The sequence below is a fragment of the Mobula hypostoma genome, chromosome 23 (assembly GCF_963921235.1).
Source record: "Mobula hypostoma chromosome 23, sMobHyp1.1, whole genome shotgun sequence".
In the NCBI taxonomy this organism is placed as follows: Eukaryota; Metazoa; Chordata; class Chondrichthyes; order Myliobatiformes; family Myliobatidae; genus Mobula; species Mobula hypostoma.
The window spans coordinates 54,816,367-54,828,987 of NC_086119.1; the positions used below are offsets into that span (position 1 = coordinate 54,816,367).

Below are 12,621 nucleotides of genomic sequence, written 5' to 3' on the forward strand. Positions count from 1 at the left end.
TTATCATTGCTAGCCTATATGATATATCTGAATTTATATTACTGTATTGCATAGTTACTAATAAATACCATTAGTTAACAGCAATACCGGACTCCAATGTGTTTTCCATTTCTGCTGGTTCTTTAACCCATCCCGGTGTACGTGACATCTCCTTCTTGAATTCCCTGGATTCCATGACTTTTTCCATGATGAAAAGTAATCCTCTAAGACCACGCCATCTCCTGTGGCTCCTCACATAGATGACCATGCTGATCCTTAAGGGGACATATTCTCTCCCTACTTACCCTTTTGCACATAATATACTAAAGAAGCTCTTATGATTCTTTATCTTTCCTTGTCTACTAAAGTTAAATTATACTCAAGGTATTTGCTTGATCCCAGATGCCTCCTGTTTTCTGACACCTGATATTCTTCCGGCAGCAGGCTGAGCCTCAATTCTATGAATCAGATCTTCTGTTGCACCAAACTGGCTGATACTTGTCCACCAGTTTAATCAGGTCCGTCCTGGGCGTAGTCATCCAATGGGAGCCCGTATCGGTACTGGAAAGCAGGACTTGTGTGGGGACACCCCAGTATTTCCTAGCATAAGCATTGGCAGAAGGAAAATTATGTTCCAGTATTTTCAGTGAAAAGGTAGTTCCTTCAACTTTAGAGCTCTCCCTTGCGCGTTGATAACCATTCAACTTTAGTGAGGTATCATCAACCTGAAACATTAACTTCCTCTCTCTCCCCTTTCCAAACATCCCACCTCTCCCGGAAGTTCCGGGAGTCTCCCGCATATCGATAGTGGCTCCCTGATGCCCAGAAATTATACACAATATCCATGAAATAGATTTTTTTGAGAGGGAGAGGGAGAGCAAGCATCCTGATTGGTCTCTGTTCGTGCTAAGAGTGGTTCCCAACCACCAGGCCGCAAGGAAACAATATGATTTGGCAATATAAGTCAGCTGCACCTTTCCTCTTTCCCTGTCATGCACTGTTGAACTTTAACACATGCGAAGTCATCAGTGACCCACGACGTGCAAAGGAACAGGTCCGTGACCCATTTGTGAATGTCCCTGGTGAATCATCCATGTCAGCGCGGGAGAAAGATCAACTCCTCGAGCTTGCAAATGATGGTGGGCTGAAAAGTTATGTTTGACATAACATCTCTGCCGGCATTCTGGATCAGTCAAGGCTGAATATCCTGAGCTAGCCATGGAAGCACTGAAAACTTTGCTTCCATTTCCAACATCATATCTCTGCGAAGCGGAGTTTTCTGCAATGAATACTAAATTGCGGAATAGACTGGACATAAGGAACCCCCTTCGAGTATCACTGTCTTCCATCACCCCTCAATAGGACCATGTTGTTGCAGGAAAACAAGCCCAGGGCTCCCACTGATTCAGCGATATTGGTGTGTTGCAATGATTTTATATGTTCATACAAGGAAAATATGTGCTGTGTGTTTAATATCCAAACGTTACTTAAAATGTTATGATACTATTGACTTATAAGTGACTTATAATTCAGTGGTCCCCAACCTCCGAACTGCGAAGAATATAGTGGTAGCCGGAATGCACCCAGCACATCTTTAAGAAAAAAGCTGAAATAAACAAGCTAATTGACTAGGTGCATTTTTCACGGCCCCAAGGTTTGGGACCACTGTTATAATTGACTTATCACTACAATCATGCGAGGAAAATATGCACTATCTGTTGAATATTAAATTAGTTAGATAAACCCCTTTAGAAACGAAATTGAGTGTATTAGCCACTTACAAGTGACTTATAGTTGACTTATCACCTATATTCCGGTCGCGTTTAACACCCAACCCCCGCCTCCCCCCGGTTGGTTGGTCCGCAAGAATATTGTCAATATTAAACCGATTGGCAGTGCAAAAGCAGTTGGGGACCGCTGATTTAAACTAGCTGCCTAGCTGCTAAGGAGTTACACTATTGATGTCCTGCATGATGAGGCCAAACTCCCTGTAGACTTACTTAAAGTTGTAATAGAATAAACATGATACTATAAGTACATATTTTAATGTCACATTTGCTGCATATACCCAATTTGGTTTACAGATTAGACAAAATCACTAAACAAAGTATTACATACACCCTTGGAGGTTGACGGGGTGGGGGGAGTGGATATGGGGTTGCGGGGGTCGGGGTTCTACCTCCCTGAAATGAGTTTTTGCAGGGTGGGATGTCTGCCTTTCCACCCCAAAAGAATGGCATTTATAATTTCACAGTACACATTTTACAGTTTTTGTAATGTGTTCATGGTTAATTTTTAAATAATGATGAGATCACTCTGCAGTTCTTAAACATCATACATATGTCCAAAATTTTTACTTGAGTGTTCAAGCTATTAGGACGAAATAAGATTCTCTTTTATTATGTATACAATTACAACACAAAGGGCCAGTACAAGTTGTGCATAACCAAATGCTCCAGTTATACTGCTTCTGCACATACAGTGTCATTTTAATCTCCATGGCCATCTGAGTTAGAGTTAGTTATAATAGAGTGAACAGGATATTGTTTCATCTTGGTATCTCTGACCAGTGGAATAATGGCTTAGATTATCTGGGCAAATCTAATGGTTGGTTTACTTCTGAGGATATGAACAAGCCATTTCTAAAACTAAGGAAGTGGCACAAAATGCATAGCCAAGGTCACACATCACTATGTTCTGAAAACTTACCTGGAACATCAATTAATCTTTTGTAAACATTCAAAAAGGCTGCCTCTGCTTCTTTGCTTCTTTTACTTAGTGCATCAATCTGAAACACAAATGGTAAATTCTTATTCCGAAAGAAGAGAAACACTTATATCATACATTATTGGCAAAACAATCTTGGCAACAGTGCATTAAAACCAAATCCTAAATTTCAGGTATTACAGCTTCTCATATACAAGTTCTGCTCTACAGATCCATCATATATATTCATCCCTTCTCCCACACGATCGCAGAGCTTTTCTCTGTTATTGCTTTCCCTTTTTTCTTTGTCATTATTTGCTCTGAAGCTTTACATCTTTTATCAGCACATCCAGTGTTGATAAGAAGCTCACCCACCTTATTTTCCCCTCTCCATAAATGCCGCCTGGCCTTTTTTTATGATCGTGACACATTTAACACCATAGTAATTCCCCCATTCAATTATAACATTGTTGCTAGGAATCTTAACTTTTTTACCATATTCTTCATCTTCTTGTTAAACCAAAATTGGTCAAATTTAATTATCCACACCAGAAACTAAAAATAAAAATGACACCAGACATAAAAAGCAATTTGTGAAACAAACCGACCCCAGTAATGTTTAGGAAAGAGAACAGTCACAGATGCTTACCCTGTGATGCCAGCTTTGATCACCTGCTAAACACTAATTAGTTGTGGGATCACACTCAAACCACCACACCTTCAAGCACTTTAGAGAAAAATCTGGTTTGCCTTTTGAAACATATTCTCCCTGTCCATATAATATATCATTAATAGAATTCCTAAAAATGAGAACAGGAGTCACAATGTGCAATTAGACTGCAAATGTATTTTCCGAAGATGAAAGCATGCCACTTTATACTGCATACTGATATTGTGCAACCTGAGGTAAATGAGTTGTTGGGGGTCTGTTTCCCTCAGCATGAACCAATACCTTCAGCAGAAAAGACAGTTTAAAACCAGAAAGGAATACTTAATTCCAGCATATTTTCCAAAGACCATCACATATTTGTGTAGTTGGTATTGTAACTAAGAAAACACTGAGAATGGTTTAAAGCCCCACATACAAAGTTGTGCTCTATCCAGGGACAACCAGGCCAAAATACAAACCCCCCCCCCCCCCGAAGAGACTCGGAATTGTTAACTACAGCTTATCAATATAGAATTCAAGAGACACAAAAGGCTTCAAATGTTGAAATCTGGAGCAAAATACAAGCAACTCCAGCACAGAAGATTTTTCACCAGAAAGTCTATACTTGGTAGATGTTTAAAGATTATAAGAGGCATTGATTTTAGCATTCATTTCAAGAGGTCTAGAATACAAAAGCAAGCATGAGATGCTGAAGCTTTATAAGGCACCTTGAGTATTGTGAACAGTTTTGGGCCATCTTAGAAAAGATATGCTGGCATTGGAGAGGGTCCAGAAGAGGTTCACAAGGATGATTCCAGGAATAAAAGGGCTATCATATGAGGAACATTTGATGGCTCTGTGTCTGTACTTGAAGACTCGTACAGCCAGATTTGGGACCAGCTTCTTTCCAACCGTGATAAGACTGCTGAACGGATCCTGACCCGGATCTGGGCCATAACCTCCAAATATCCGGACCTGCCTCTCGGTTTTTTTTTGCACTACCTTACTTTCCCTTTCCCATTTTCTATTTATGATTTATAATTTAAATTTTTAATATTTACTATCGATTTGTACTCCAGGGAGCACGAAGCGCAGAATCAAATATCGCTGTGATGATTGTATGTTCTAGTATCAATTGTTTGGAGACAATAAACTATAAAGTACTAGCTGGAATGTAGAAGGATGGCGGGGGGCCGGGGGATCTCATTGAAACCTTTCGAATGTTGAAAGGCCCAGACAGAGTAGTTGTGGAAAGGATGTCTCCCATGGTGGGAGAGCCTAGGACAAGAGGGCACTGCCTCAGGATAGAGCGGTGCCCTTTCAAAATAGAGATGCGGAGAAATTTCTTTAGTCAAAGGGTGGTGAATTTGCGGAATTTGTTGCCACATGAAGCGGTGGAGGCCAGATCATTATGTGTACTTAAGGCAGAGATTGATAGGTTCTTGACTGGACATGGCATCAAAGGTTATGGGGAGAAGGCCGGGAGAAGGGGTTGAGGAGGAGGGGAAAAAAGATCAGCCATGACTGAATGGCACAGCAGAGTCGATGGGCCAGATGGCCTAATTCTGTTCCTAAGTCTTATGGTCTTATGGTCTTTTTCCCAGGATCAAAAGATTTCAGGGCATAGATTTAAGGTGAGTATGGTAGGTTCCTGGACTATGCGGCCAGGCATGGCAGTTAAAGCTTTTAGATATGCACGTGAATGTATAGAGAGTGGAGGGCCATGGACATTATGTAGGGAGAAGGGATTAATTTAGTAAGGTGATTAATTATTCATTTGGTTAATTTGGCATAACTCGTGGATCAGGCAACCTCTGTGGAAGAAAATGGATGGTTGATGTTTCTGGTCAAGACCCTTCACTGAACATAAAGAGAAGAGGGTATAATGCCAGTATCAGGAGGGGTAAGGGTTGGGACAAGGGCTGGAAAGTGATAAGTGAATCCAGGTGGGAGGGACTGTTGGATTGTCAGTTGGAAGAAGAGTGGCTGAAGAGAGTGACAGAAGCTTGGAAGCAATAGGTGGAGGCAAAAAAAGGCTACAGATGTAAGGAATCTGATAAGAAAGGAAGGAGGGAAATGGAATGAAATAAGGAAGGGTTGGTGGACAAATGCAAACAGTGAATGGAGGGGATAGGAAAGCCCGTGGGAGCAGTGCTTTGGTGTTTGGCAGGTGGAGTAGAAGGGGAGGTGAAAAAAATTAAAGAAGTCAAGCTACGAGGAGCTGGATGACATATTGCAAGGTGTTCAATAGTCTCAAATACATTCATACATTGGGGATGCAATTTCACATGGCATATCACACCACTAACATCCAACAATGCTCAATGTACAACATTCCCATCTCCCACTTTCAGACAATTTCTATCACTCAGACTTTCAAATTAACACACACCATGACATCCTCATATGGTTAATTGCTACATGCCTCACATCCACCTTTCATAACAGCTATTAGATTACATCAACTATACAAAAAGCACAATACTTATTGACAAACGAGTTTACTTTCCAGATCAACATGGTGCAGTATCGAAGCAATCAATCATTCACGAGGGGAAGAAAGGAAATATGCACAAACCATCAATAGGAGATACATTTCAGTTAACTTGATCTTTGATAAGTGACTGGTTAAAGATGGCACTATTGTGGACTCACGCCGACCTACTCACATTCCACAAAATTCTCTGATTTAAAAATTAGATGGCTTAAGTTCTGATATTTTGAACTCAACGGACAAATAGAGTCAGTGCCAACTCCTTGCAGTGCTCCACAGGATTCAGGTAAGAACTTAAATGGGACAGCTTACTAAGTGTAGCATCACACACAAAAAGCTGGAGGAACAAAGCAGGCCAGGCAGCATCTATGGAAAGGAGCAAACAGTCGACGTTTCGAGCCGAGACTTGTCATCAGGTAGTAGATGAATAGTTAAAATGTAATATTTTAAGCACGTCTGCCAGAAAACAGTGGGCAAAATCAAGGATTCTACAGGAATAACATCAGCTGTGCAGCGGGGTTTTCAACAGATTGCAGCTTTTGCATACCATCATGGTGGTGAGTTATGCCATTAATATATCATGGGCAGAAACTAAGCAATAGTTAAAAGCAGATTTTGCAGCTTCTACTCCACCAGGAGCTGTACAGCTGAAAGAGCCAGAAGTCAAACCAGCATAGGACTTACATTATGAACAGTAGTGGACTAGGTAATATAATGAAACGGAGACCTAGGAGGTCAAGAACACAGTTCCTTGAATGCAGTGTCACAAGTAAACAAGATGGCGAAAAGGAGTATTTTGCCTACTGGCCTTCATCAGTTAGGGCACTGAGAACAGGAATTGGGACATAAAGATGCAGTTGCATAAATCATTGGTGAGGCTGCCTGTGGAGCACACTTTTGGTCACCCTGTTGTAAAAACATGAGGTGAAACTGGAAAATAGAACAGAAAGGATTTATCAGCATGTTGCCAGGACTCGAGGGCCTGAAATAAAGGGAAACATTGGCCAGAGAACTTGGGAGAAAAGGGGCGTCTTTACAGAAATGTATGAAATTAAGGGTACAGAAGTCCAAAACCAGGGGCTATGTATTTAGGGTGGGGTGGGGGGCAAATTTACAAAGGAACTGTGGGGCAACTTTTTCCACCCACAGCAAGGTGAAAATATGGAACAAGCTGCTACAGGAAGTGACTGAGGCAGATATAATAGTATCATTTAGGAAGCACTTAAATAGGAACATCCAAGTGAAGAGCTCAGAGGAAATTGCGTTGAATGCAGGATTCAAGACTAGCTGGTTGGGCGCAGTGGTCAACATGGACCAGTTGGCCCAAAGGGCCTGTACCTCTGCTGTAATGCTCCATGACTCAAAGACATCCAATGCTTAGGAAATGTAAGCATCATCCAAAATCATACTTGGCGGGGGGAGAAGATGGTGGCGTGCCGCGCGTGCGCAGCCCTCCGGTGAAAAATGATATTGTATCTGTTAAGTAGGGGCCATGGACAATTCTGATTTGATGGAGAATGGACGTGAAAGAGGAACATCTGGAGAAATTTCTGAAGCGCCAGTTCGCTGTTGTCGTTACTGTGAGGTCGGGAATCTTTCGGAGGGTAGGCCTCAAAATCCCCGGCCTTGCCTACTTTTGGCGACCAAGAAGGAGGTCGAATTGTTCGGGCAGAGATGGCACTCAGTACTCGGTGTCGGACAGTTAATCAGAACTCAAAGTTTTCGGATGGCTCAGAGTCGGATTGTGGTCGGCATGGCAGGAAGAGTTTTTCTTCCTTCTCCCGTCTGCGTGAGATGTGGGATATTTGAGAAACTTTGAACTTTACTGTGCTCACGGACTTCTTCATCAAGTTATGGTATTGTTACACTGTTTGTAACTATATGTTATAATTATGTGGTTTTGTCAGTTTTTTCAGTCTTGGTTTGTCCTGTGTTTTGTGATAACACACCGGAGGAAATAATGCATCATTTCTTAATGCATGCATTACTAAATGACAATAAAAGAGGACTGCGCGTCTTCATAATCATAATCCATCATTGCACTAGATATTGGTGATTGGTGGGATTAGCACAAGGTCACTGCAGTCCTCAAGAGTACAAGAAATATTAGGCACTGTTCCATCAGCACCATGGAACATAAACTTTCACTGACAAACAGCTACAACTCTGTAATTATCTTTACTACTGCTTGTCAGTCAGCCAACTGCCTGATCTGAAGCATGGCCAAATGAAGTGGCTTAGAGCTGCACAAGATCATCATCCAAGAATGAGTAGATTTCTCAACCTTTCACCATGCATTTGCAACTCAGGGCATTAACATGCTTTATGAACAAAAACCTGCTGTTGAAATCCAAGCTTGCTTGCATGGCTCAGAGCAAAGGATTTAAACATCACTGTCTTCCAAAACAGCTCTATTAATGACTGAAATAACATTAGAGCAGAACAACCATATAGCATCAAGCCAGACAAAACTCAGCTAAAAGTGCAAATTGGAAGAGCTATATCAAAGAGCTATGTTGAGCAAAAGCCAAATAAAGTCACATTCCGTGAATAACAACATTCAAGGCAACACCCCAAATCAGATGATCATAATTCCCACCGGAGGGACACACATGTCAAAAAGGTAGTAGCATTGCAGTAAGTATGCAATCAGGAGAGAGGTCTGGGAGGTTTACCTAAATACCGACTTCAACCCACAAAATCAAATACCATCAAAGCAAGGAAATGTTCTGTAACACTACACAGTGTGTGCAAAATGTGATGTGACGATTATTCACCTGAAACATTAACTGCTTTACCTCTCCACATGTCCTGCCTAGGTAGCAGCCAATCACCATTTGACTGAATCTTGCATTCAGGGTGAGTGAAAACAGAACAGGTCCAAGGTAAATACTTTAAAAATAAACAAAATCAATCACAAAGACTTCAAGCAGTAACCTGCTAGCAAAAGTGAACTGGCAAATTAGTTAAAGGTATCACCAAAAGAGAAGTAGCAGTGAAAATTTAAAGGATCTTTTGTAATGGATCCTTTGGTTGTTTTCTAACCTCGTTTTCTAAACACAGTATTTGCCACTTAGACCATAAGATTATAAGAGATAGGAGCAGAATCAGGGCCATTCAACCCATCAACTCTGCTCTGCTATTTCACAATGGCTGATCCCAGATCCCATTCAACCCCATTCACCTGTGCTCTCATCATATCCCTTGATGCCCCGACCACTCAGAAATTGATCAACTTCTGCTTTGAGTATACCCATGGACTTGGCCTCCACACAGTTTGTGGCAGAGCATTTCACAGGTTCACCATGCTTTGGCTTAAAAAATCCCTCCTTACTTCTGCTCTAAAAGGTCCCCCCACCCCCAATTTTAAGGCCATACCCTCTAGATCTGGGTAGCCCCACCAGAGGAAATATCCTCTCCACATCCACCTTATCTAATCCTTTCAGCCCAACGCTGCCAAAAGCTCCTCACATGTCAACCCATACATTCCTGGAATCGTCCTCGTGAACGTTCTCTGGATTCTTTCCAATGAAAGTGTATCCTTTCTGAGATAAGAGGCCCAAAACTGTAGGTTGATAAAGCTTCAGTGTTATCTCGTTTTTCTTTTCAGTCCCCTTGAAATAAATGCCAAAATTGCATTTGCCTTCTTTACCACAGACTCAACCTGTGAATTACCTTCTGGGGAGTCTTGCTTTAAGAGTTCTAAGTCCCTTTGTACCTCCAATATTTGAAATTTCTCCCCATTTAGATAAGAGTCTACACTTTTATCGCTTTTACCAAAATGTATTATTATACATTCCCCAAAACTGTATTCCATCTGCCACTTTATTGCCCATTCTTCCACTTTGTCTAAATCCTGCTGCAATCGCATTGCTTCCTCAGCATTACCTACCCCTCCACCTTAACTTTGTATATCGGCAAACTTCACTACTGAGCCATCAATTCTATTATCTAAATCACTGACAAACAACGTGAAAATATGCAATCCCAATACTGACCCCTGAGGAGCACCACTAGTCACAGGCACCAACCAGGAAAGGCCCCCTGTATTTCCACTCGCTGTCTCCTACCTGTCTATCCATGCCAGTATATTTCCTGTAACACCACAGGATTTTATCTGGTTAAGCACCCTCATGTGTGGCATCTTACCAAATGCGTTATGAAAATCTTAGTAAATGATGTCCACTAGCACTCCCTTATCCACCTTACTTGTTACTTCCTCAAAGAATTTTAACAGATTTGTCAGGCAAGATTTCCCTTTGTAGAACCCATGTCGATTTTAGACTTATTTTATCATTAGTCTCCATGCACTCTGAAACCTCATCCTTAATAATGAACTCCAACACTTTCTCAACCTCTGAGGTTAGGCTAACTGGCCTATAATTTCCTTTCTTTTATCTTCCTCCCTTCTTAAAGAGTGGGATGTAGACCACACATCAAAGTTACTGGTGAACACAGCAGGCCAGGCAGCATCTCTAGGAAGAGGTACAGTCGATGTTTCAGGCCGAGACCCTTCGTCCTGACGAAGGGTCTCGGCCTGAAATGTCCGTCCTGACGAAGGGTCTCGGCCTGAAACGTCGACTGTACCTCTTCCTAGAGATGCTGCCTGGCCTGCTGCGTTCACCAGCAACTTTGATGTGTGTTGCTTGAATTTCCAGCATCTGCAGAATTCCTGTTGTTTGGGATGTAGTCCATCTGGTCCAGGTGACTTATTCACCTTAAGACCTTTGAGTTGGCCTAGCACTGTTTCCTTTGTAATAACAATGGCACTCATTCCTGCTCCCTGACACTCAGACATGTGGCATACATCTGATATGTTCCACAGTAAAGACTGAACAAAGAACTTAATAATTTTATCTGCCATTTCTTTACTACCACACACCAGCATCATTTTCCAGTGGTCCAATAACAACTCTCACCTCCCTTTTATTCTTCATATAACTGAAAAAACTTTTAGTATCCTGCTTTATATTATCAGCTAGTTTGCCCTCATATTTCATCTTTTGCCTTCTTATAGCTTTTTTAGTTCCCTTTTGTTAAATTTTAAAAACATCCGATCATCTAATTTCCAACTCACTTCTGCTATCTGGGACCCCTATTCTTCGTGATTTTTAGAAATGACCTGGATGAGGAAGTGGAGGGATGGGTTAGTAAATTTGCTGATGACACAAAGGTTGGGGGTGTTGTGGATAGTGTGCGGGCTGTCAGAGGTTACAGTGGGACATTGATAGGATGCAAAACTGTGCTGAGAAGTGGCAGATGGAGTTCAACCCAGTTAAGTGTGAGGTGGTTCATTTTGATAGGTCAAATATGATGGCAGAATATAGTATATAGTAATATAGTAAGACTCTTGGCAGTGTGGAGGATCAGAGGGATCTTGGGGTCCGAGTCCATAGGACGCTCAAAGCTGCTGCGCAGGTTGACTCTGTGGTCACGAAAGTGTACGGTCCTTTGGCCTTCATCAATCGTGGGATTGAGTTTAGGAGCCGAGAGGTAATGTTGCAGCTATATAGGACCCTGGTCAGGCCCCACTTGGAGTACTGTGCTCAATTCTGGTCGCCTCACTACAGGAAGGATGTGGAAACCATAGAAAGGGTGCAGAGGAAATTTACAAGGATGTTGCCCAGATTGGGGAGTATGCCTTATGAGAACAGGTTGAGTGAACTCGGCCTTTTTTCCTTGGAGCAACAGAGGATGAGATGTGACCTGATAGGGGTGTATAAGATGATGAGAGGCATTGATCGCATGGATAGTCAGAGGCTTTGTCCCAGGGCTGAAATGGATAGCATGAGAGGGCACAATTTTAAGGTGCTTAGAAGAAGGTACAGAGGAGATGTCAGGGGTAGGTTTTTTACGCAGAGAGTGGTGAGTGCGTGGAATGGGCTGCAGGCAACGGTGGTGGAGGCGGATACGACAGGGTCTTTTAAGAGACTGCTGGACAGGTACATGGAACTTAGAAAAATAGAGGGCTATGGGTAACCCTAGATAATTTCTACGGTAAGGACATGTTCCGCACAGCTTTGTGGGCCAAAGGGCCTGTATTGTGCCATAGGTTTTCTATGTTTCTATATGCCCTTTCCTTTGCTTTATGCAGTCCTTAACTTCCCTTGTCAGCCACAGTTACCTACCCCTGCCATTTGAGAACTACTTCTACCGTGGGACATATCGATCCTGCGCCTTGTGAATTATTCCCAGAAACTTCAGCGATCTCTACTCTGCCATCATCCCCGCCAATATCCTCCAATCCACTTGGGCAAGTTCCTCTCTCATGCCTCTATGATTCCCTTTATTCTATTGCGATATTTGTGCTTCTCCCTCTCAAATTGCAGTAGGAATTCAATCATATTATTATCACTACCTCCTGAGGGTTCCTTTACCTTAAACTGACTAATAAAATCTGGGTTACTTTACAACACCCAATTTAAGATAGCCTTTCCCAGAGTAGGCTCAAGCACAAGCTGCTCTAAAAAGCCATCTCATAGGTATTCAACAAATCTCCTCTCTTGCGATCCAACACCGAGCTGACTTTCCCAATCCCGTTGCATATTGAAACCCCCCCATTACAATTGTGACATTATCCTTATTACATGCTCTTTCCACCTCCCTTTGCAATATTAACCCCACATCCTGGCTACTATTTAGAGGCCTATATATGATTCCCATAATGGATTTTTTATCCTTGCAGTTTCTTAACTCCACCCACAAAGATTTGACATTCTCTGACTCTATGTCACCTCACTCTAAAAATGTCATTCCACCTCTTACCAACAGAGCCACAACACTGCCTGTGCCT

At 42.1% G+C, this 12,621-nt stretch overlaps 1 protein-coding gene across 6 annotated transcripts in view; it reads right to left on the reverse strand.

The window, feature by feature from the left end:
* Window positions 1-12,621, reverse strand: part of LOC134336925 (protein CASP-like) — a 621,546-nt gene that overhangs the window by 432,392 nt on the left and 176,533 nt on the right. For all 6 annotated transcript variants that reach the window (XM_063031576.1, XM_063031578.1, XM_063031579.1 and 3 more), the window contains exon 4: window positions 2,689-2,767. In XM_063031576.1, coding sequence (XP_062887646.1) covers window positions 2,689-2,767 — 79 coding nt within the window. The remainder of the gene's footprint in view (window positions 1-2,688; window positions 2,768-12,621) is intronic.